This window comes from Thunnus maccoyii, chromosome 9, assembly GCF_910596095.1.
Source record: "Thunnus maccoyii chromosome 9, fThuMac1.1, whole genome shotgun sequence".
NCBI lineage: Eukaryota > Metazoa > Chordata > Actinopteri > Scombriformes > Scombridae > Thunnus > Thunnus maccoyii.
In genome coordinates, this window is record NC_056541.1 from 22,512,914 (window position 1) to 22,539,928 (window position 27,015).

The 27,015-nt window shown below is 41.2% G+C and overlaps 1 protein-coding gene across 11 annotated transcripts in view; it reads right to left on the reverse strand.

The window, feature by feature from the left end:
- The window catches only part of kiaa0825 (KIAA0825 ortholog), a 120,430-nt gene that overhangs the window by 85,659 nt on the left and 7,756 nt on the right, over positions 1-27,015 (reverse strand). For all 11 annotated transcript variants that reach the window (XM_042420836.1, XM_042420832.1, XM_042420830.1 and 8 more), the window contains 9 exons: positions 23,188-23,356; positions 22,516-22,710; positions 18,763-18,948; positions 18,222-18,546; positions 9,170-9,337; positions 7,653-7,726; positions 7,214-7,444; positions 1,804-2,081; positions 229-379 (listed from right to left, as the gene is read on the reverse strand). In XM_042420836.1, the coding sequence (XP_042276770.1) occupies positions 229-379; positions 1,804-2,081; positions 7,214-7,444; positions 7,653-7,726; positions 9,170-9,337; positions 18,222-18,546; positions 18,763-18,948; positions 22,516-22,710; positions 23,188-23,356 (1,777 nt within the window). The remainder of the gene's footprint in view (positions 1-228; positions 380-1,803; positions 2,082-7,213; positions 7,445-7,652; positions 7,727-9,169; positions 9,338-18,221; positions 18,547-18,762; positions 18,949-22,515; positions 22,711-23,187; positions 23,357-27,015) is intronic.

The following is a 27,015-nucleotide window of genomic DNA, read 5'->3' on the forward strand; positions in this document are numbered from 1 at the left end:
GCCTGCTAAGACACGTGGCATTAGAATTTCCACTTTTTACAATGAAAGGAGGGATATCAACACCAGACAATTTGAAGTTTTTCTTATGTGTTACTGTTCCTTTTGATTTGGCAGTAAATAAGTAATATTCAAATAGGCTCCATTGATATATCATAATTGCTAGAAACTTTAACAAAGTTGCCTTGGGTAAAATCAAACAGATTTCCGGGACATGTAAAGATACTTTACCTCGTAGAAGGGCTTGGGGTCAGCCCAGTGGTGGCTCTCTGCGTCCTGAAGAATGCAGGTGGAACAAACTTGGATACAGTAGCTGGTCAGCTGGTCTCTCAAGGCCTGAATTATATCTTGGTACTTCTGGATAGGGAGCAGGGTCAGGGGTCTAGGCAGTGAGGAAGGAAACAAACCTTGGGATTACCTAACGGTAATGGCCGATGCATAATCTATAATACATATGGTATATTAAGAATAAAGAAAGGGACCGTTGAGGTCAAGAGTCCAATAGAGCAAAATCCTGTAATCTAGATGTATGATTGACTACTGTATATTCAGGGAGCTATCAAACAAACATGAGGTGAAATGATTAGATGAAAGAACAGATGATTTATTCTAAAAGTTCAGTGTGACATTTCATATCCTTTAAATCTGCCTGCCTTGATACTTTCCAGAGAGAGGCAAGAGTTTAACAGGGGTGCAGGAGGCTTAAAACCACGGGGACTGAATGGTGTAGAGAGGGGAAAGTGCTTTATGACCGGAGGGGGCACAGTGCAAGTGCAGGTGGAGGGGTGCACAGGGCCAGAGGTGGGAAAACAGGAGCACCAAGGGCACCAGGGATGCCTTTAGAGGGGATCTGCGGAGAGCAGAGGTTAAGGGGGTATTACGGGGCATAAAAACTCACCAGATGTAGACACAATATGGGTGTCATTACTGCCTGTCAATCACTTCCAGTCTTTTTTTTTCTTATTTTCTATGCTCTCCTCTTCTTAATCTCAACTTTACTGGAGGAGTTAATCTCTCTGATCCCTTCATACTCTCTTTATCTCAGCTTAATAAATATCTTTCTTCAGATAGGAGTCATGCATAATGTTGAGAAAGAGGCTAAGCACGGGTAGAGAGATGTGGCAGAGATTATGAACCAAAATACTCCAGATTTGTCTGTGCTGTCCTCTTGACAGCCATTGCCATACTTACATTCATACTCCAAACTTGGTAACAGGACTCAGTAGCAACTGAAATTTGATGTCTGTCTGATCATTGCGTCAGCACAACTTAATGTCCTATACAGTCACCATCTGTGGGTTGACACATCATTTGAATTTGGCTACAGTATGTGTTGTCAGTGTGATTATAACACAAAAGAACATATCCAGTGCAACTCTCATTTGTAAATCCAACATTTGGTTCTTTGCTGGAGGAAAGTGACAAAGGTGGCGTTTCAACAAATCTATCTCCATGTTTCTGCTAATGCGTGCAGCCAGTCAGCCCTACTCACACAGATACATACATGTTCCACACAACTCAAATCTGATGTTATTGTTCCTCTGGCAAAGCAGCCATTACTGTAGAATAGTTGGGCACTTCTACATAGATTCTCATGTTATTCATTGAGCTCACAATATTCAATCAATTACCAATAAAAAAATCTGTCTGTCATCCACTGCATGCTGGAATAAACCATAGATAGACAAAAAGACAGATATTGTAGATATAGATAGATAGTGAAATGAGCATATACACAAATTCACTGCAGCCGATGTATCATTCCCCTCCCATGCAATCCCACCAACACACACACCCTCTCCTTACACTTTAGCTAAAGTAGTAGTTGAATCCTTCAGCCTGGCATGGTAGTGCTCCAGTCGTTGGTGCACATAAATGCAAGTTGCCAGAAGAGCAGGGAGGTTCTTCAGAGGTGCAGAGGCTGGTACCTCCAGGGCCCTCTCCTCTAAACGTCCCAACATGGCAAACGCTGCCCTGCCACACGCCTCCACGAAGCTTGATCGCACCTCCAGGAGAGAGCTGTCCCTGCAGGCTGCTGCCAAGGGCAGTAAGGCATCCAGCTCCTCCATGATTGCTCCACAGAACTGAGGGTAGAGAGAAGGCAAAGACAAGACAAGATGATCTCAATAAGATAGGGAAAATCTGTCAGTAAGAGAAAAAAGTGGGGGAAAAAACATCAGAAAGGGATTTGACTAGATGTAAATAATGGAACAATTGCAAGGACTTATCAGAATGACAAGGATTTTAGTCAGAGCTGAGTATTACGCATGTAATTTTTCACTAACATTGTACAAGCCATTATAGCTGAAAAGCAAATATCAGTGCAAATGTAGAATACAGATGTAGAGACACTGAAGACATGCCCTCTACATAAACTTTGCTGCTGAACATGCATAATTGTTATCAGGTCAAATAAAACCTTTCCATCTGAGGATACATCAGCACTGTCTAATTTTATAACAGCATGCATCATGTTAGCCACATTCAAACAGAAATGTTACACATGGGAAGAGATGGGGAGTCAGACGTGCTGAGAGGGAAGAAAAAGGAAAGGGTCAAGCAAAGGTGAGAGTGAGAGAGGGAGGGGGAGAGAGCTGTTTCAGCAATGTAAAAGACCTACAGCTTACTCTATAAACTGCCAGAGTAACAAGCAAGACTTATCTCATTTATCCACATTTGTCCTAGAGATAGGCCTATAGGGACAGGGCTGCCTACACCTTTCCCTCTCCAGACGCTGGGAGACAGGCTGATGACAGTACTTTAAGAGAGTTGAGTGTGTGTGTGCTTGCTGAGATACAAATATGCAGTCTGGGTATTTGCTGGTACTTACATAATGCTGTATTAATTAATATAATGATAGCAGTGTATCAATCAGTATGGTTGACACAGTGCTACTTCATTCTTCTTCTGCCAACGAGAATAAAGTGAAACAATTTCACAAACACGGCACTTGATGCTGTTGATGACAGGAAGCTTTAAGGAGAGTGTGCATGTGTGTGTGTTGGGGTACGTGCTGGCTGCCAACTTATGCAAAAAATAAATGCATAGCATGCATAAACATTACTGTAGCGTAATAGTTTAATATGTATTCTGCAGACACTTTATAAAATGCACCATGTACCTATCACTGCAGAGAACAATTATACACCATGATACCACTGCCTCCGCTACCATATGTGCCTTCTATAGACATCACATAGCGAACAATGAGAGATGATCAGGCAAGTGCCAAGGAGTCACATATGGGCGTGACGCCAAATCCAAATTTATACATCCATACATGTGAGTTATGAGTCAGGCAGATTCTCAAAAAACCTTAAAACAAAGCATGTTTCAGTTATTCCCCAGAGCTACAAAGCCAGGTCACACCGAGGGAAAAGACATGCAGAAAACTATACCGGTTTAATCAATCAATTGATCACAGCATGTATTACTTGCTTCATAGTAATTCTAGAGTCACACACTCTATTACTTGACTTACTGTACTGGCTGGCTGGGAAGTTCGACATTCTGTCAGATCAGGGCTTCAGCGTGTGTACACAATTGACAATCTCACAATCTCTTTACACTATTTTCTCCATAAAAGCTTCCAGAGGGGTTAAAAGGCCTGGGAACAAAGGCCGTTTGGACAATTAAGTCAATATCTGACTGCATGTAGTCATTAGGAGCTTAGCTTTGAGAGAGAGAGAGAAACCAGAGGGAGACACAACACTGTGCATTACCAGGGTGATGAAGAGCCCTGGAGAAGCATCTCATACACATGCAGAGTTGACTCACACTCCCACAAACACACACATACTCAGCAGACAATCATCCTCACATGTACATGCATGCTCACTCAAAAATAACCACCCGCATGCACGTCCACGTTGACGTCAGGCTGAAACCTTAACTAGCTAAGATCAAAGTCTCGAATCCCACCAGGACTATTGCAGCAAGGTAAAAGAGATCGTATAAAGTTTTTAAGTGCTAGGGAGGCCTGTTTGTGTGCGCAGAATTTGGAGTAGACAAACTAGTTGAGAACTGAACATGCAGGTGAGGGCTTGAGTGAAGTCTGAATACAAAAAAGGCACTTCTGTTGCTATAATAGAGAGCTAACATCAAGGTTAGAAGGGCCAACCCAAACAAGGAAAGTTCAATCCCAGGTTTTGACAGGAGGTTGAGTTCCAGCTGTTGACGAGATGCTATTCTGTATTTGGTATGCAACTGACTGCCAATAAAAAAGTACACTATCTAAAGTACTCTGATGGATGAATGGTATCATCGCAGCCAGCCTATGTATGGTAATACAGACACTGAAGTGGGTTCACATGAAAAAAAGTGAGGATTGAGGTATGAAGATATGAATATAAATGTGTGAAATATTGATCCATCATAATGCCGTTGAACCAGCCATATTTCATGCTTACGTCTTGTATAGTAATTTGCTCTCTGCTCAAACACTTGGGCATGTGTCAAAAAAGGACGGGGGGAATATATATATATATATATATATATATATAATATCTAACGGCCTCCTCTTGGATGTCTGTCTGGCTCAGTGTTATTGAATGCAAATGCATGCATGTATAACCTTTGGGCTGAAAGGCTCTCATCTTTGAAGCGTTGACCTACACATAAATACGTTGTACAGGTCCTGAGCACAGACAAATTCTGACACTCGTTAGCAATGAGAGCCACAAATACTGTCAGTGTAAAAAGGGCTAGAGGAGAAGGGGAGGAGGAGAAGGCGAGGAGGGGGAGGAGGAGGAGGAGAGAGGTGAGGCAGTAATGATAATAGTCTGTACAGTGTGTGGTGTAGAAGAGAGTAGCGTGCAGCAAAAGAGTCGAGAGGAAGATGCAGGATTGTGAGCTGGACAAAGTTTCAAGGAGTTGCAGAAAGGAAAGTTAGGTAGTTGTTTTGCAATAGTAAATTAGGAAAGAAAATGGAGAGAAGAGAAAGAAAAAAACGGCACTAGTGCCACTTTAAATAGAAGTAAGTATATGGCAGTCCAGCACCAAACGTTGGAGAACCTTTGTAGAGTTAGACATTAAGCCTGGTCTCACATCAGAGACTGGTCTTTCTCCTGAGAAAAGTCAATCTCTGGTGTCATCTTCACCCCTCCCTGCCTTTTCCCAGGCCCTCTCCTCTCATCCCTCTCTCTCTCACTACCCCTTCTTTATCCTGCTCTCTACCCTAGCATCTTTGCCTTTGTGATCACTCTATCTTCTGTATAGCCGTATTCAACACCTTTTTCAAGACTATCTATCCCTCATAATATCACACAAACTGGTTCTTGGTTTCCTCCTATCTCTCTTTTGTCCCCGGAGTCTTCCCCTCAAGTAATACTGATGACTCTTCTCAAGGCCCTTTCTGATCCAGGGTGTCAACTGTGTCAGGCCCAAATCATTTGGGCTGTCTATTATAGAGAGTGCTTTCCGCTGGGGCTACAAAACCATTAATCTTCCCGGGTCTGGATGATGTGTTTAGACCTGCATTGTTCAGCCAGTTAGTAATAGAGGATAAAACAGGACAAAGACATTGGTGTGTAGGGCAAAACATGCTCATGCACGGGGCGAGGAGTGACAAGTTGGGGTCTACATTGATTATGTGTAGATTGTGTGTGTGTGTTTGTATATTTCTGTTTCTGTATACATATGGGGGCAGAGGTATCAGGCGCGCAACAGCTGAGTTTTACATCTAATGTGACAAATCATGTGTAGGAGAAATTATGTAATCACACTGTAATTCTTAGATGAATAAAACTTACATGGTTAAATATTGTAAGAATGTGCATGACACAAAAAAAAATCATTTCATGTTCTACCAAAACAAACCCTTTCCTCCTACACATAACATCTTTTCTTGAATATGTGGGGGTAGCCATATTTGCATTAAGACATACTGTATGGTGTATTCCACTTTTTGTTGCATCAGTATTGCTACGTAGTGATATAAACACCTTAAACCTCTCTATCAGAGTTCTCACAGGACACAGATCTAATGACACACACCTGACAATGCCTTCCAAAGACATTTACAGCTCTGGTAAGACACTTCACTGTCACTTTCATTATTTCATCATTCACAAATCCACCTGAGGCTACACATTTCTTGTGCTTCCAGCTCTGCTTGTGGCCATTTACAGAGTGGTGTGTCTTTCTTTAGGAAAGCATCTTTGGGTATCCTCTATTATCTTTGGGCACTGTGAAAAGAACTGCTTAAAGCACAGTTTTATATCAATACTTGCATAAAGTCTTAAGGTAATTCAATAGTAACATGAGAGAAATACAGGGTTTGAGGCACACTGGAATCTAATATGGTAACATAAAGTGGATAGGGTGTCTTTAATCATTAAATAGGCTTTGCTCAATTATATTAAGAAAATAAAATAAATGAAATAGTCTTAAAAACTAATTGAAACAGATTAATTAAAGTATTACCTTACTGTAATTATTGTCCAGATCAGATTATTAATGTGTATATAAACACAGCTTGACAAAGCTGAACAGCTCTAGTTAACTGATTAAAATGGCTAACTTAAGAGTTGGTGATGTGATGCATATCCCCCATTTAACCATTACTTCAGATCTTAAAGAGAGAAATGGAAATGAAGGCAAGCTACTGAACTTTTCTGATAAAATAATAACAAAGTCCTGTGATCCAGCAACACAGTTGGATGGGTTGGTAAATTCTTCCCAGAGGGCAACTTTTAAGAGACTGTTAACAGCTTTCCGCAATCATATTTTACCATCAAAATAACAGCCATATTTACACCCAAAAGTTTGATTTACATATGAACATTTTACAGTTTGAGCATCTACCAACTGAGTTGTTTAGTTTTTGACCATGTATTTAAAAGGCAGTCAATCTAGAACTGATAACAAGTTCCAGTACTGTGTTTTATATTAGGCTGAAGCTGGGCTACGATTTTGTTTGCATAAGGATTACAAATTGTGCCTTTGAGGGGAAAACTGAAAGATGCCAGATTTGTTTTTTCACTTTTGTGTTTCTGTATAACTTGCAAGATGACCCAGTTGGCAGGCTACTCACTGTGAAACCATTCGACAGACACTGATGCTGACCAACATGTCAATAATTTGACTCCCCTATATTTCCTCTCATTGACAGCGCATTTGTCTAGTTTTGTCACACCAGATACTATACTTGATAAGGAATCATATATAAACATTGGATAACTTCTGCAAACTGTAAATAACTGTAATAGCAGAGTACCTTGACTATCATTTTGGGAGTCTCGCTCTCTGGGTAGTTGTAGAAGGAGTCTTCTCTGAGATGTCTGTTGCTTGCAGTGACGGTCAGGGTGATTAAGGTGTCTCCTGAAGAATATAAGGCCTCTTCCTGCTGTAGACTCTTGGTACAAACATCATCCAGCACCACTTTAACACAGTGCGCCATGTGAGGGACCAGCCCCTTAAATGCTGACCTCCATTCAAACTCCAGAACCTGTGCCGCAAAACAGGAAATGAGCAAACAGCCATGAATGCTGAAAGGAATATTTCACCTGTTCTACTTCAATGCTACAAAGAGGCAAATCGTCTTGCCTCTTTGCAAATATAGAGAAAGGTAACAAGTCTAAATATCACTGAATAGTTGTAATAGAATAGAAACGTCCTCGCAGGGTCTTACAAAGGAACACGCACAAAACCCTTACCTCTGATGTGTGGAGAAGTGTTTCCGCTGTGGATTTCTTGTCTTTTTCAAGATCCCTAGTCTTTTTCAAGATCCCTAAATGACCAATAAAAGTGTCTCTTTAATGCAAATATCACACAAGATAACATTTTAAGATATTTAAAATGTCACAATTGATATTAAACAGTAACTGTGTCTGGTCATACTCTCAAATCATGTCAGCAAAATCTCACTGGAGACCAAAAGTGTTCACTAGTTATCACACTTCAAAGATGAATGACTATGTGGTGGTGGTCTGTAGCATCTTTCAAATCTATGCATTATTTAGCTTGAATATTTCCATATCACTCACAATATGCTGTGTGATATTATGTGCTAAAAGCCTGACCGAATGCCAAGTGAGGAAACATGAAAGCCACTGTATAACTCAGAATCAGATATGGGTCACATTGTTCCCATGTCCCCCCACCAGCCAAAATGAGACACAGTGACCGGAGAAAAACTGTACATGCCTCAGAGGGAGCATAAACAGGCAGTAGATGCGAATGGTGATGGCTTTATGAGTCTAAATTTGGGGCTTAGATTTAGATAGATTAGATAGATAGCATCAACTACAGTATATATGGGGGTAATTCTATGAAGGGAGATTGTGTGGATGTGTGGGGTGGCGGGGAGGATAGGGGGGTGCATGAGACAAGCGTACAGGATGTTGGGTTGGGTTGCAATTAAAAAGCGTGAACATCAAGGCCACAGTCTCCTAATCAGAAGGCGAAGAGTGAGACCCCAGGCGAGGCAATTTAGGCGAACAAGACCGCATGGAATGGAAGAAGGAGGAAGCAGCAAGCGCATCACTTTTTGACCTTTAAGCCCATCTGATGAATTTCTGGTAATTAAGCCGTTTGATTGCCTGGAATTAATGATTTGGATAACTGCCCTTTAAAGGCTGTTTACCTCTCTGTAAATTGAGCCTTTCTGCAAGTCTTGTTTTTGTAAATGTAACCTTTGTGGAAATTACTCCATGCACCAAAAGCTTTCATTTAACATCTCTGTAGCAGCAGTTCAAAGGGGAGAGAGGAAAAGGGTACTAAAGGCTTATATAACACCCAAGATAATTCCTTACTAAAATAACACATTTCTTCAGACACAACTCAGACATCCTGCTAGAAGTAACAATGTGTGTGTGTGTGTGTGTGTGTGTGTGTGTGTGTGTGTGTGTGTGTGTGTGTGTGTGTGTGTGTACATGTTTGTGGGGGTGTAACTGGACTGTTTATGCCTGGAGGGGTCACACACATGCAGGGCTATAGCCAGAGTTTTAGAAATTCTGAGGTCATGAGTCCCGGTGTTGAAAAAAACCTGCATTTTTCTAATTATTTAGATTATTCACATTTTATTTATTCATCAACTTTTTGATCATTTTCTGTAAGACTAAGACTTCCAAAATTCCCAGAAAAAATATAGAGAACACAACCTCAGAGGTCAACAACCCTGATTACATGTCTGAAATGTATGTGGACGTGTGCATTTTGGAAGGAGTCGTACCTTTTACACAGGGAGTCTCTCCTGTGCAATTAATGAAGGTCATGTTAGTGACCAGCTCCTTTATATTGCTCTCAAACCCCAGCAAGGTGCAGGCCAGATGGGTTAACGCCCTCAACTGGTGGGAGGTCAAACTGAAGCTTCTGCTTTTCATGGGAAGCTCCATTGGCGCTGTGAAGAAAGAAAAAAAGAAAGAATAATAATAATAACGTAATAGTGGAAAGAAAGGAAAAATAAACAGTTTATGTACTTGTGAATGTATGACTAACATAGAAATAGAGGAATGAGAGCCGCACTACAGTTTACAGTTCAGTAAAGGAATAAACAATTTCATGAAAATAGTTTTTCAACTCAACCTCCCAACCTGCATGCACTCATCAGAAAACACCCGCCATCCTCAAGTCTTGCCTTGAACGACACCTCTTATAAATATCGACCCATTCATGTTTTCCCAATACACAACATAAACAAAGAGACAGTGAAAAAATATGCAAAACTTTGCTCCCCGAGAAGTCACACATGCACATCCTTCTCTCCCGGCACAAAACTTTTCTCCCCCTAACCCACCAATGACCCCCTCGGCAAATATGGATTTCCCATTTTGGAGGCTGCCAAAGCCATCACCCGGGGGATGTTCCGCATTAAGCTGGAGAATGGGCGGCTGGGAGATGCGTTGCCATACTCCCAGACACATGCACAAATACTTTTGTGTGTCCGCTTAAATGAGCTCCTCCACTGCAAAGGCATTTGGGAATGGATGAGCTCAGTATTAGCCTTGACTCTGAAAGCGCAGAGATGATTGAGCGTTGAGAGGGAAAGAAAGAAGAGGGGGGCCCTTTTCCAATAATTGTAACATTATTGCCTCTGGATCCTAATGTAATTTTGCCATATTGTTAAACAAAATCTGACAATATGACAACAAACTATCCCCAAGGATGTGTGGTTTAATCATGCATGAGGTTTGATTCTGTGTGTGTGTAGGTATGTGTGTATGTTTACATCAGTGTTTATGAGTGACAGCAGATGTAATTTTGTGTGTTTGTGTTTGTCGGGTGTGCACACGCGTGTTTATGTGCATGTAATGCAGGTCATTATGAATAACTTGATTTGTAGAAGACACTTTCACACACATTTGCACATGTCAGTCTTCCAAGATAATTGCCATACTGCAACCAGACTCTGTGGTCACCATGGAACATATTCTGACCTCAAGTTTGTTTATGTTTGCAATTCTAAGCGTATACATCTATTTATGTCTATGTGTGTGGGCATGCATGGATGAAATCGCATGTGAGCAGCGGCGTAATTATTTGGTGTGTGTCTGACTGTGTGTGCATGTATGTGTGTATGTGTGTGTTTGTAATTAAGCTGCATGGGTCTGCAGCTCAGCAGCTCCTCTGTAATGGGGTCCAGTGGGAGCCTGAGCTAGAGAGACTACCTCGTACTGCATGTGTACATGCGTGACCTGGCTGACACCCACGTGGCAGACTCATTCTCCAGCTTGCACATTCGCACACGCACCACCAATCATGTCTATTTCTGAAGTCACCAGCAAATCAACACAGAGCTTTCTGTGTCTCAATGCTGGGGCAGACTAAAGCTGTCAAAAACTCAAGAGTAAACAATCTAACCAGATGAGACAGGGACACATTAGAGACAGAGCTGCTGGAGTCTCTAAAAAGCTATCACTATTACACCTCACATCCCACCCCCACCCATCCCACTTTCTGTGGGGCATTAATCTGAGCACAGCATCCTTTAACCACCACTTCATCTTGAGTGTCACCTTTTCTGGAGCATCATCTCTGTCTCTGTCCTTTCTCACCATTCATTCCTTTCATACCCTCAACCTATGACTGTTTCAGTCACTAAGTCACACACTAAATAGTTGCACATGACCTTGATGTTTAGCAATGCTCTGCCTCAGTGTCTCATTGAGTGCTGCCGCCCAGGCTATATAGGTATTTATAGTTGTCTTCCTAGCCAAATAGCCCTATAGCCATAGCAGTCTAGTACACAGCCATCTAAACCTCATTATACCTTTGTCACAACAGTGAGGCCAAATGGAGGCTCTCATAGCTGGTTGATGGAGAGGGTGTGCTTAGAAGCACCCAGGTGTGTCATATAGCGTAGTGCGTAGCATGTCCCATAGAGCAGAATGAGGAAGGGCACTAGCAAGCAGAAGGGTTCAACCAAGGGTCAATGTACTGAGAATCAATAAGGTGCTGAAAGCAGGGCAAAAATCATACAGTATGTTTATATAAGAGAGCTCCTCCATACGACACTATAGTGTAAGGATGTTCTTATGAACAAAAAGACAATTAATGGCTTGCCATATTACTATGACAACCATAAATGTAGTATGCATCTCTTCAGAAGCCCTCAAAGCAAACAATCTTAGGGCAGGTGGGGACAAGGGTGGGGGCTGGGGGTTCATAAAGGGCAAGAAAAATGCTAAAAAATACCGAATTCTGTAGGTCTACAGTGGACAGTTTCAGTTTGTAGCTTTTAAAAATGACAATAATGCAAAACAAAAGGAAAAAACAAACGGAGCAGGTATTTTTGGCGAGCCATCAGTCTTCTCCTTGTCTGTCTCTCCTGTGGGTTCCACCATCAGCTCCACAGCACACACACTCTCTCTCTCATACACACACATATGTGCACAAACACACACTGCTCTTGACTGGCAGGGAACAGAGACAGAGGGGAGAGAGGAGGGGATCTAGGGGAAGGGAAAGGGGTGGTGGTTAGGGATGAAAACATGGGGAAGAGAGGGAGGGAAAGAGAGGGAGAGGCGGGATAAGGGAATTCCCTTAGCAGTTGTTATTGATTCCGGTGTTTACGGGCGAATAGTTTAGTGCCGTTTACAAAACAGAACAGATGCAGCCAGTGAGCAAAAAGGTAAACAATTGCTGTGTGGCGGGCTGCCAAATCCCCAGTCTGATGTATTAAACTCACGGTGAAGAGCATTTCCCCTTTGGCTGCACTTATTGCCACTTCATTTCCTCTTCGCTCACATACACACTCTCTCCTTCTTGCCATCTCTCCTCTTCTCTGTGTCTCTGTGTCTCTCTTTCTCTCTCGTTCTCTCATTTATCTGAGGAAAAAAAAAAAGAAAAAGGGCGTAGGACGCTTTTTGCCGTCTGGCTAGTTTCTGTCCTTCTGTGACCCAGGAGGCCCAGTTCTTCCTAACAGAGCCATTAGTGGGGGGAATTGCATGTGTCTGACATGGCCGAAAACCAATTATTAGACACTTTCTACCAAATGATGCCCAAGTCTTTGGGGAATGGGCAATCATGCAATAATTTAGCCACTGATTTAATTTCTCTCCAGCACAGCATCTCTCCCTGTCTCATCCCCTGTCCTCTCTTTCTCTCATTCTGTCTCTCTGTAGTGTAAATCAGACCATCAGAGGGGTGGTCTGCCTCTCTCTTACCACACTGCCTGACTGGCCTGCAGTCTTTAATCATGTGATTAAAATGTGTGAAGACAAGCTATTTGTGTTTGTGCAGATGTGCGTATTGTGCAACCCTTCTACAGGTGATGTAAGCATTTGGTCTCAGTAAATTCAGAGACATAAGGAAGGAAGATAAGCAATTTTAGCATGTTATACACAATGTAAATTCAAGGTGCTTTACGTATAGCATAAAAGGCCAAAACACAATCATATAAATAAGATTATTGCTATTGTTCTTGTTACGACCGCTTTTATTTGTATCTGAAATGAGGATAACACACATATTTCTGACCTGGCTCTTTGCTTTCAAAGTGATTGATGGGACCATATAATACCAGGCAAAGAGATTTCGGTATCAATAGAAGGGGACCAAGTATTGACCCTTGTGGGACTCCACATGGTATTGTGATCAGGTTGGAAACTATATTGCCAATGAAAACAAAACATTTCCTGTCTTAAAAAAAGTAACTGAGGCCTGAACCTAAAGCAGTTTAAAACAGTCCTCAAATGTCTCAACTCAACAGTTCAAAGTTAAAACAGCCTTTAAAACATATAAAAGTAACACTTTGAGAGCAAAGCAGAGCAGTAGCAGTGAAAGCAAAATGTCAACTGACAATTGGACATGACTCAACACAACTCTGCAAGTTTCTCCTGCAGTGGAATCACCATGTGCTTTTCTCAGCATGCTGTCTGATACAGATGTTAACCAACATACCCAGGGACTAAAATAGGCTGGTTCATCCCTTTCTTGTGTATATGTGTGTGTGTGTGTGTGTGTGTGTTTTTTTTTGTGTGTGTGTGTACCACTTCCCACTTTCATTCTTACCATGAGGCTTTGCTCTTGGGGTGTTACGCTATGGTTGCTGAGCACTTCTGTGTGTTTCTTTTTGTGCCTGTGTTTTCTGTGTATCCATGCCTCCTTGTGTGCTCATCTCATAGGGTGTCAAGCAGGGTCATGTGGGTGCCTTAGGGTACGTCTGTGCGTGTATGTGTGCGTATGTGGGTAGAGGGCTATGAGCCACAGTGGACCGCCTGCTAGGCCCTGTGACAGCTGGGGTCCTCTTCGTCAGTTGCGGCCCACTGCTCACTCAGACAGCCTTATTATGGGAGGCCGCCTGCTGTGATTCCCTAATACACACACTGACAAGTGCACACACATGTACACACACACACACCACCCAAGCCCTGGTCTCTTGTGGCCCTTTCCCTGGGCACTGTCCAACCAGGCCACAGCAGGGGCCACCTGCCCTTCACAGAAGGGTAAAGTAGCAATATTTGATATCTCAATTAAGCTGCCTTACCAAGAAAGTAGGTGTAATGGTGGTGGTTTTTTGTATTGACAGAGCAGCAGGGCTAACTGCCTCTGCTCTATGTTTGTTTTTTTCTATCTTTCTCTCTCTTTGTTTCTGTCTCTCTTTGTGGTGAATATTGACAGTGAGATAGGGGTTAAGATTTCTCTGGCTTCATCCCCATACTTGAACGGAGCAGCTTGGATGAAGAACACGGAGGAATGTATTGTCTTGATGGGAGCATTTCATTAAAACCCACTTGTTTAGTGCCCTTGTTCGCATTATTGTTTTCAAGCCCTCAGCGAATCACACTGACTCTTCATCACGAACTGCTGGCTGCTCTCAATAAGCCAGCCATTTTTGTCGGTGCTTTCTCAATAGGAGGTGCCAGGAAAATGTTCATATCCTTGAGCTTTTCAAGAGTGAGACACAAAAGACATTGTGACCACTCGGAGGAAATGGAAAAAAAATAAATGGCATGCATAATACACATTCTCAAGGGCCATGAAACATATTCTTTTCTGTGATTTCATTGGAGCCATGATTTAGAGAAAATGAACACTGACACACACTCACACATAAACACAACCAGAGAGTAAAGACTCAGCTCTCATTAAGATTAGTAAACAACCACTTATGCTGTGTAGTAACTCTCTTAAATAAGGCCTTCTCAGTGTCTACCAGGACAGGAAGAGAGCGACATAAAAAAAGCATCATCCATGAACTGGAAGCGTCACACAAACACACATGCCCACGTGTACACAGAGATGCACACACACCCCCCTACCTTGCCCATAATTACATGGCAGCATGCGGGTGCACGTCCCTGGCTGACAGTGTGTATAAACTCAGGCAGAGATATGATCTAGTGAGGAGCTGCTCTTATTAAATATTAACAAATGCCATTCCCAAGTAGCCTCAATCCCCACAAGCACCTCCAATGCCAGTCAGAGCCTCAGCCTAGCTATCTCGCGTCACTACAGAACCTCTCTCCCTGCTGAATAGGCTGCTGTGCTTTCTCTAAGAAAGAGTTCAAAGAGCCAGAAAGGGCGAGGAGGGTGGTGCAGTGGGGGTGAATGTGCTTTATATACATGTTCTAACTCAATTCTTTTTTATCTATAGGGAGCTGCAGACGTCGTCATATAGGGAAATTAGTGGAAGTGGAATTCAAATCAGTGCCATCAGAATGGGGTTGCAAAGTGTTTGAACAGAATTTCACAACCACGACTTCACCCCTGTGGTCGATTGTTGGGGAATAAATTGCATGTGTGTATGCAGAGAAGTTGGAATGAAAGCTTTTGATGTCCTACAAAAACACGGATCTCCTATGCATACGTATGCAAATTGCCATATGGAAATTTAATGATGCATTTTTAAAAAGGAGGTATTAAATGACTCTTGATCACACAATTTTCTATATAAGCCTGCAATTAGTGTGCATACACATACTAACATTGAGTAAAAGACAAATGGGCAGCCACGTGCACATGACACATGCTCAAGGGTGATTGAAAATACACATGCACTCTTGCAAACCCACCTACCCACACATACACACATCATGAAGTCAAAAGGTGAAAACATAAATAAAACTGCACCATAGCAAATGGGTTTGGTGCTTCTGCATGACTACACAACTTGTTCTAAAGGTTTAGCAAATTCTGATCACCACTACCATCTATATTAACAGGAACAATAACTAGCTAAATTGTTGAGAGAAACAGTGTGTAAATTGTCTGCATGAAGAAATTCTTCAAATGTGACTTTTACTGTAAAAAAAAATCATAAAAGAGTTAAGAATTTGGATTATTGCTTTAAAGTATTAAAACTGTAACTGATGGCCAATAGAATATCATAGCCATGACTGAAAATGTATCCGACCGTAACCTTTTACAGGCAGGGACACTAAAAAAATGTAAATTACAGTATTTTTCTTTACTTTGGCAAGGTACACCACACACACACATATATACACACACATACAGTTACATGCACATGCAGACATAGCCCACCCACTTCCCAGCAGACTCAGCGAGGTGTGTTAGTAAGGTTTAAAGCCTGTATTGTTCCTGACCAGCCAACCTGTCGGGCCCACTCCCCAGTCTCACTGCTCACCCCATTACACTTGGAAAACTATGAGAAAATGGGAAAAGACAAGAAAAGAAAGAGAGAGAGGAAGTGGACGCGAGAGAGAGGGAGTAAAGGAAAAGCAGGGAAAAGGAAGAAGAGGAAGAAAAATAAAGAGGGCTGAGAACCTTCACATCTGTCTAGGTACAATGTCAGAGCCTGCCTTTGAGTCGGTAGGGTTAAAAGAGGAGGCAGATCTTGCCGTGAACGCTGTTAAATGGTTCAGTGGTTTGACAGTGGCTGATGCTACAGACAGCGCTGCTCCCCTGGGAGCCTGCACAGTCTCCCGGGCATGGCTCTTATCAAAATATACCTACCGCCTGCCTCCACTGCAGAAATAAACAATAACGCAGCAGGGAAGGAGGGCGAGATCTAAAGAGTCATTGGATGTTTATGAAAATAGAATCACTTTTTGTTACCACTGTCATAATTGTCTAGACAATTATGGGCGTAGCACAGAGTATAGAGAGTAAAGTGTGAAAACAGATTATGCATTAATGTTCGAGCTTTGGCTCTTTAGGAGCCACGGGTGTTTGGGTGGTGGATATGTGGGTTCTGGGGCTTTTTGGGGGGGACTTAAAACATGAACACAAAAATGTAATCCCAGTTGTAGCCCTCAAAGCTGTGTTGCAGCTGATAGTCAAACACACACACACACACACACACACACACACACAGACACACACACACGAAAACCCAGCACAGGCAAAACTGCTCCATTTTACCATCATTACACAGCACGGGTCCCCCGCTCCCTTTGGAGCCGTGTTCTGCCTCCGGTGCTACATTTGACGGTTTGTTGAGCGGCACGTAGGTGTGTAGCCTCCGTCGCGTTACGTGATCAAACAGTCCAACTGACGCATGGCCAATTATCCTGGCTGCCTCCTCTCATCTCACGTTTAAGGAGAGGGAAAGTAAAAACCAGAGAGGGAGATGGAAAGAGAGAGATGGAGGGAGGGAAAGAGGGAGAAAAAGAAGCAAGGCTGGTGGTGTGTTTATCGAAGAATGGCAGATGTAAAAGCACTCTTCTCCCTGTTCCGCAGGGAAGCTGACATGTGCACCATTTTTGAAAAAGTAAACAATGGCTCACACACTTTAAATTTTTTTATGGTGAATCTTTACCCTCAGCAAGCCGTAAATAGGCCAATATGAAACAAACAAAGAGAATATGAGGGGAATTGAGTATCAAAAGTGACACAGTGTGTGACGGTCTGTGCTCTTCTCTTGTCTCACTGTATAACATCACTGCCTGTGCCATGACAGTGACACATACTGCATTAGTGACAAATATTAAAAGCATTTCTTTGTATTTTTTCATCCCTCCCACTGTGTAACAAGGTCCAGAGAATGTTGAACCTTGCTCCACCTTGCGCCAACTCTTTCTTGCCTGTTGTTCTCCCTACATGGCTGTATCACTGCTCAAAAGTAAGAGGAAGGTTAAGATTAATCAATTTCCCCTTCTCTGCTATAAGGTCCTGTTGTCTGAAGCCACCAGTGCTGCTCCACCTTTGGTATGTTATCAAATCATTTATGATCTTAATAATAAATGAAATTGCCGTAAAGAAGACAGTAAAGATACTGTATGTTAATCAACCAAAACAAATCATTGGCCAATATGGCACAGTACATATTGCCAGGTGCATGGTGAAGAAATAAATTAACTCTGGCTTAAGCTCACTGTAAAGACAGAACTTGGATATAGCTTGGACCTTCTGAGGATCAGGGCTCATCACAGTCATAGTTAAAGTATGTGGTAAATAGTCTTTAGAAGTAGTTTCAAAAGAAACCTTGGCCCTGGAAATGCTGCTCTTCTCTTTTTGTTGGTAGAGAGGAAAGTGAGGCAGACGGGAAACAGGGCAGTAAAAAGAAAGCAATTACAATGGGAACAGCAGTTACTGACAATCACTTACAGAGGCCTTGGCTCTGGCTCAGATCACTACACACTGCAGTTGGAAAGTAACAGAAAAGTAAAAATGGAGAGTAGGGAGAGAGAAAATCGTTAGCCTTTATTGGGTAACAATAAGAAGCGGGAGGAGAAGGGGAGAAATGGAAGAAAAAAAGAGCAGTAAAGCACATCTAAATAAACTATCAATACCACAGTCTAGGAGATAGAATATAAAACAAAATGAGCAGAAAGAGTATAATAACAGATCTAAAAAAATAAATAAAATGAGCCACATACCTACGGTTGCCCGGGACCTGGCTGAGTATTTCTTGATCTTGCTGCTGAGGGTGGTATTGTCCCTCAGGGCCGTCTCAGATTCTCTCTCCACCGTGGAGGCCAATTCCCGAGCCACAGTGCTGAGGTAGGCTGCATTAAGGAAACCCAGGATGGTGTGCGGCTCTGCTAGTCTTGGAAGGACATGGAGGTCCTCTGTGAGGGCTTGGGTTAGAGCTGGGACCACAGAGCGGAAGCCCATAGTTAGTCTGTCAAAGCCAGTCTCACTGCCTGGGCTGGAGCTCAGGGCAGACTGCAGAAGAACCACCACAGATTGGCTTCTTAGGCCCTGGATAAGTAAAATCAAAATAATATATCATTGTAAAATTACTACTGTATCATATTGGTAAAGTATGTTCACAATGTGGATCTACAATACAAGAAAACAACATAGTTCATGAGTAAACTATGCTTGAAACGCTTGCTAACATATGCATTCAAACACATTTTATTCATACAGAGAATTATAGAATATCTCACAAGATTTTTCACTATTTCAATGTACCTGGTAATGTGTGAGCACTTCAGACTCAGGGTAAAGAAAGCAAAGCTGTTGCAGGCAGTGGATTCGTTCAGTGATGGACAGAGCGGAAATTAGTCTGGGCCCAGGACTCTCTGGGCTGCGGGAAGACAGTCGGTCCAGCAGGTAGCGGCGTAGCTGGAGACGCACATCATCCCACGCCTCCTGGATCTTAAGAAAATAATCAGATGAAGGGGAAGTGCAAAAATACACAGATGATCAACAACACCACATTTATAGTAGGAGGTATCTGAATATTTCTCTTTTATCATAAACAGTGCCACTACTATTATATATATATGAGTATAGCCTGAGCAGTGCATCCTTTTGTCAATATAACTTTTTGTTATTTGTTTAATTGTTAATTTGTTTATTTAAAGGATCCACATTGGCTGATACCATGGCAATCAGCTAATCTTCCTGGGGTCCACACCTGACATATTGCACATAACACATTACATGATAAATATTAAATTGCATTAATATACATCAAAAAATACATCAATATATACATTAGTATAAAAAATGCAAACTTAACATTGATAAATATACATATTGGTACATAAAAAATTCAAAGCCAGTCAACACTGAACATACATTTAGGTAGAATACTAATTAGAAATCAATATATAGATGATATTTAAAAAACTGAGATTTATATAATTCATATGAAGCAGAACACGAATATTGAATACTGAATATTGAAAACTCGCACAGTTATAACTCCTACTATTCAGTCTGTCATCTGCATGCCAGTAGATGCCTCTGCATATTATTTGTGAAGGATGATTTATTTTTTACTTGGCAGATATCGAGGGCTAAATTATTCCAGTTTTTATGGCTTCATAAATGACAGTTTTTTTTCAATAAGTTATTCCTCAGTCTAGGTACCACAATCTGAACGTTACTGCCAAATCTGGTGTTGTGGTTATGTGTGTTATTGCAGTAAGCTATTTGGTTGAATAAAAATGTTGGCATCTTTGAGTTAATGGTTCAGATGAAAAATGTGGCAATGCTTGATGAAATCCTTTGCTCAATGATAAGCCATGAGAGGGAGAGTGCAACTTTTCATTGTTAGTTCTAATAGAGCTGCCCAGAACAAGTCTAGCAGCCCTGTTTTGTATGACTTGTAATTTTACAAGATTTGTTTTGGATGCAGACAACCATACTGTTGAACAATAGTCCAGGACACACAAAATTAATTATTTAGAAACTTGACCCAGCATGTGTGATTGTACATCAGGAAAAAACACACATGTGACTGCAATGCCTCGGCCCATTTTTCTAAAACCGTATTAATGTGCTTGGTCCATGATAGGTGACTGTCAAGGACTAGGCCCAGCAATTCAGCTTTGTCCACCTGTTGTATGGGTTCACCAGATATGGATAGCTCCACCAACCAATTTGTGTTGTGACCCAAAGAGAATATCTAATTTGTTTTGATCCAGTCATATACTATATTCAATTCACGAGACGAAACTTTATTCATGGCATTTGGTTGCTGCATAATATACAGCGAAATCATCAGCGTACATTATTATAAATTACTGTGCATTTTTCACAGCAGGGGGAAAAGTCATTAATAAAAATTGAAAACAGGAGTGGTCCCAGACAACTTCCTTGAGTTATACCACATGCTACACTACTACAATTTGATAGACCACTGTTGTAAAAGACCTTCTGTTTTCTAGAGGAAAGATAGCTCTTCATCAAGGTAGTTGCAGATGGTCTAAAACCATAACATTTGAGCTTTTCAATTAAAATATGATCACTGAGTCAAATGCGGCACTGAAATCTAACATAATTGCTTGCACTATTTTTGAGTCATCAATCTCTCTCAACCAATCATCAGTTATTTGTATGTGCTGCACAAGTCAAGTAACCCTTTCTGTATGCATGTTGATATTTAGTAGTCAAGCTGTTGTTGTTATAGTAGTCTTTGATCTGAATATGAATAATCCTTTCCATAACCTTGCTAAGCGCAGGAAGAATACTTAAAGGTCTACTATCAAGCCCACTGAAAGGTAACTTATTATTCCTAAGCAATGGAATGATTTTTCCCTCCTTCCACAGTCTAGGATACACCCCACATAGCTGTTCAATATGTGACTTAAAGGACCTGAAATGTTATCAGCAATGATGTTTAGCACCTTGCTGTCAAGATTGTCTGTGCCTGCTTTGCCATATTCAGGAAGAGTCTTCAGCAATATCTTAACATTTCTAGCCTCTACACAGTTAAATTGAAACATATAGTTGAATTGAAACATACACAGTTGAATTGAACCTGTACCACCTAGGCTCTGCCTCAGATTGTTCACCTTATTGATAAAGAAGACATTAAAATAGTGATATCTTGGGGCTTAGTTAAAAACATACCATCTGATTCAATAAAAGAAGCACATGCATTTTTCTTCCTTCCTATGATTTCATACAAGATATTCCAAAGTGTTTTTACCATTATGTTTAATACTGTCAATTCTTTGCTTATAATATTCTTCTTCCTTTTGTTCAGTTCAGTCACTTGGTTTCTCAGTTTACAGAATTTTAATATGTCCTCCAATAAACCTGATTTTACTGCCACCAATTTAGTTTCATCTCTGTTTCATTAAATTCTTTAGAGGTAAATCAGTCCATTGGGCTGTTTTAGTTTTAGCTGTGAACTTTTTCACAGGTACATGACTATTAACGATTTCCATAAATATATTCATGAAAGCAGTTAAGGAAACCTCTGGGTCGTCAGCACTGTTCACACCATTCCAATCAACATTTCTAACATCCTCCACAAAGTGATCATTCGCAAATCTTTTGTATGACCATCTATATACAACTTTGGCTCTTGCTTTAGGAATTTTAGCCTTTCTACTGAGAGTAACTATATTGCTGTCACTTAAACCTTCTAGTACAGAGACTGTATTTTAGCATAGCTCAGGGACATTAGCATATATGTGATCAGTACATGTAGAGGAAGTATGGCCTGCTTGATTAGTGAAAACTCTTGTGGGAAAGGAAACAATTTGTGATAAATTACAAGCACTAATTAATGATAATATTTTTTTCTTCCTTGGGCAGTTACTGGTTATCCAGTCTATATTCATATTTCCAAACAAATATATTTCACTGTTCACATCAGAGACTCTGTCAATCCCTTCATATAATTGAGTGAGATAGTCAGCATTAGCATCAGGAGGTCTGTAGCAGCAGCCCACCACTATTGGTTTGAGGTGGGGTAGATGTACCTGAACCCACAATGCTTCTACATCATTCAGCATGAAACCAGCACGTAGTCTAACAGGAAGATGGCTTTGTACAAAAATTGCCAAAATTGTCACCATGTATATTTCTATTCCTCCTAAAGAGGGAGAAACCATTAACCAATAACTCGGAGTTCTGAATAGATTAATCTAAATGAGTCTCAGATACAGCCAATATATGAATGGAATTAGAAAGCACCAGATTATTCAAGTCATGTATCTTGTTCCTTATGCTTCAGATGTTCACATGTGCAATTACCAAGCCTTTGTTTGGGAGCTTTAAAGGGCTCGATTCCATTATTTGGGAGTAGACGCTGCCTTGGTCATAAAGTCAGAAGTGTGTAGTTCAATAACTTTTTCTGGGATTGACGATCAGCTTGTCATACCTCAGCACTCAACTGTTTAATTGCACATTAAATTAATTAACCCAATAACTAATTAAATATTGTAAGGACTCAATTGAACTGAATTAAAAATCATGTATTACCATGAATGAAGAGTCATCTCTGACTGTGTGTAACAAGTGGACGGAGGAGGCATTTAGTTGAGCATGGTGAGAGGAAGACGAGGAGGAAGAAGAAGGGGTACAAGGGAAGCAGACACCACACTGGGATGACAGATTCAGCAATAGTTGCAGCGTCACCTCCTCTCTCCCCTCTTCTTCAGACCTCAGGTAATGTTGCTGAATGGAGCAGAGGAGGGATGGAAATGTTAATATCCTGAACTACCTGAAGATATGAACTGTGGACAGTGCAGTCTGAATGACAATTTTATTAGCCACACAGCAGTGCAAAACTGACCCTACGAGTCAGAATAACAATAGTTCTCATATAAAAGGTATGAAAAATGTTCGCAGCCAAATCCATTTACTAACTCCAGGGCTTGTCATGGTCTTGTGAATAAACAGTTAATTTCAATAGCTGTGTGTCAGTGCAACTAAGTAGGAAATTGAGGTTTCTCCACAAAATCAGTGCAGATTGATAAAATCGTTCAAATCAACATCATGAATTAACAGTAATCTTCATCTTAGTAAATTTCTCGTTTTTGAAAAATGTAATTTGCAACTGTTTTATTATCTGCAAAATATATGGTCATCATTTGGAAAATATTAATATTATAATCATCTCCATCAGTCATTGTCATCATCCTAACATATTACCAAGCTTTTGAAGAAGTCCATGAGCTCTTGATGCCCTGTGGTAACAGGCCTAAGACTATTGGGCATTCTGAGGTTGAACCACTGCAGGCACTCTGTAGGGCTGGGCGGACGTTCCCCTGTCCGGGAGTCTCCCATTTTGGCCTGAAGCTCCATCAGCTGCTGTTCAATGCTGAGTGACAAAGAGATATGTACATTGTATGAGACTATGAGCTTAAACAGAATACATTACCAAACTGGAACAGCTACTTCCAAAGTTCCCTTAGATTACATTCAAACAACAAAAGAGAGGAGATAAATATGAGGCAGAAAGATGACATATTCAAGCAATTTAGTCTCACCTTTACAGTATTACTTAATAAAATTGATCACTTTTGTATTGCAACTGGTTTGAAAGAGAGCTCTTCCATCTGATGCGTGTTCCTGTTGAATTGCTAGAACTAATCTTCTCCTCCTTCCTTATCCAGACAAGATCGAACAAAGTGTGTGACTATCAAGATCTACTGAGACGTTGTCCTAATTTGAAAGAAGACTCTCAAGAGATTAAATATCACCTCAGACATCAAACACACACACTGGGAAGAAAAGCACACAAAACCAGCCCCATTACAGTCACACATACACATAGACACCATATTAAAGATAGACATGGACCTATACTCCAAATCACATTTGGCCCTCACTCACTCTCATTCAGTGTCTGTATTATGAGAAGACAGATACAGAAGCATCAACTGTAATGAACACAGACATCGATATATCAGTGTGTGAGTGTGTGCTAAGCATCTGGTGTGAAGTGGCGTTACAGGCATCGGTAGGCATCTGAGACACGCTTCTTGCCGTCTCACGTCTTACTCTTCCCCTTGACACACATACACAAACAGACAAACACACACGCATGCGCGCGCACACACACACACACACACACACACACAGCTCTTTTGATTTTAACAGACAGCACCACCTATTCCGCTTCCCCCCTTAATATGACAGATTAGAAATGACATCTTTGGGCCTGACATGTTTAGTCATTTCCATGCAAATCAATGCATATATATTTGCCAATGTAAGACAGTGTGTGTGTGAGTGCATGTGTGAGTGTAGGCCTACATGACTGCATAATTAAACAAGTTATGGTGTTGTGAACAAAGCTATTGTGTTTATGTGTGGCTGTGGGTTTATAAGTGGACATGTGCACAAAGCTGCATAAATGAATGGTGTGTGTGTGTGGTAGTGCATACAGTAGCAGGACTGAAATTAATAATCAGATGACCAATTGCTTGATCAACAAAAATTAATTAAGAAAAGAGACTCAAGAAAATGTATGAATGATGATCAAATAATGGTTTTGGGATTTTCTGCATTAAAATATCAAGATGCTTTTGCATTTCATATTACTGTAATACCTCTGTATTTTTTGATGGCTTTTATAGACTAAATGATTAACAAAGAATTCAAATAAATAATCAATATATAGTGATAATACTAATCAGTTGCAGCCATACATATCTGTCTCCCAAACTTGTGTGTATGTGTGTGTGTGTATAGTATACATGGTACAGAGCCAAAGTGCCATTTCCCCATCAGACAGCTCATCCCCTACCGCAGGTCTATAAACTGCCTCCTGCCTGCTCCTGGGCCATGAACGCATCCAGATGTCTTACAATGGCAACACATTAAATAACCGTTCAATCTGACATACTTTCGTTTCAGAGGGGAAAAATGCAAGGGGATAAAATGTTATAGACTGTTACAAACCACTATCCTCTAGACTGAACACCGCCTAATGCTATCGTTCTCTCTCTGATTATCTCTTCCTCTCTCCTTCTTCTTCTTTAAGGCAGGCAGATGATGCATCTCACCTTATTCTCTTGACACCAACTTGGTGACTGACAGAAACCCTGATTATAAAGGTGGCTGTGTTTGATGTCAAGTCATACTTGTTATACAAGTGCAGAACTCTTTCATTAGGGTAGGTCTTTATTATGTTTATTTTTTCCCCTGCCATCCCCTGCATATGTACGTATTTTTTTGTTAGTGTGCACGGTTATGCATTTGCCTGCATTCATGTATGCACGTGATATAGGGGAGGATAATGCCCTGAACTTGTGACAGATTGTGTGAGTGCAGCAACTCTTAACTATACTTGCCCAAAGCTCGCTATAGCTGTAAAACACAGATTCAGCAAGGTTCAAGCGTTACCAGCATGGCTCAGAACTGCTGACGGTACTGTGTGTTAAAATTAATCGACCCCCACTTTAAACAACAACACAAAGGACTGTTCAGTTTTGTTTGTGTGACCTATGACTTTGCTTTCTCTTAACAGAATAGAGCAATGACTTTCTGAGAAAAGTCAGTGGATACAGTATACTTAAAATCACAACTTTCCTTTTCCCTTTTTTGAAAATCACTCAAGGCAAACAAAATATAAGTGAAGAAATATAGATTTAAGAGGAAATTCAAAAGTAAGAAATGTCATAAACTGAATTATTTGCATAGATTTCTGTTTGATGTCTTGCAAAGAAATAGGTGAAATGGCAGCACGTAGCTCTATGCATGTTTATAGTTGGTTCTGGGCTCCACCCCAGGACTTCACATAGACAGCAGGTTTCAAATGGGCCTCCATCTGTAACTCACTTTTCACCGACTGTCGGAAGTTCATTAAAAACAGAAAACGTAGGTAGAGTGCACAATGGATATGAATTGTGTGGTTTTTCTCTAGTTTTACCACAGAACTGAGGTCTGAGTTTAAACCGCAGCTTCCTAGCACTTCAGGATATCCAACGTTTTAGCCTCTTAGAGTCTGTGAGATGTTACAGTGGTCTTTGAACTCAATTTTGCCATATGTGGACACAACAGAGAGGTTGCTGAATTGAAACCCATATGAAGCCATAGACTGAGACAGGAGGGAGAATGTCTTTTAGGCTACTCTAGCTCTGGCCCCATTCTCCATCATTTCACTCTTGCCTTCACTCAACAAAACAATGTACTCTAATGGCTACAGCAACAGTGAAGTCTTTTTTCCAGTTGCCTCTTCAGATACATTTTCAAGCCTCGCCTCCACAGTTTTCCTCTCTGTTTTCCCCCTCTTTCCTCTCTCTCTCCTCAAAACTCTTACTTTCCTAATTTTCTTTTCTTTACTCTCGCCTTTCAATTACCCCTCCTTAGGGCCATGTGCTGTAAGTTGTAAAGTCAATGTGGATGGTCTGTGTCAAGAAGTCCATCCAGCTCTCGACAATGTTGTGACCTTTTGCCCGCCAGTGTGAAAGCTACCTGCAGCCTAATCAACTTGGCAGGATTAGCTCCGAACCTGATGACTTCCACTGCCAGCAGCTCAGACGCCAAGCAAAGAGACAGAAAGAGAATGAGAGAAGAGGAAGGTAAAAATAGGTAGAATACAGAGGAGTCACAGGAAATAAAACCATTCAACTTTCTGAGTAAGGACGACAATGGACGAACCCGTAATGGCAAAAACGCAGAGGCAGAACTCAACAAAAGACCCAGAGAATGAGAAAAGAGGCAGAGGAAACTGTGAGGAAACGATTCTTTAGGCCTCTTGACAAACATGTCAATCATCTCACCCTAACTGACACACATACACACTCTTGCATTTTCACTAGTGAAGTGAAATCTAATTGTTTCTCAGACAGGTCTAGCTAGACAGTCAACACCGTAACCGTGCCCCCCCCCCACCAACCTTCACCACCGCTGAGAGAGAAAGGGAGCAACCGGAGGTCTTTTATTAGATATGATGGCACATTTCACAGCTCCCTGACTAACAGAAACCCAATCCCGCGATTAGTCAGCGCTTTGACGTTATCTTAAGTTCCT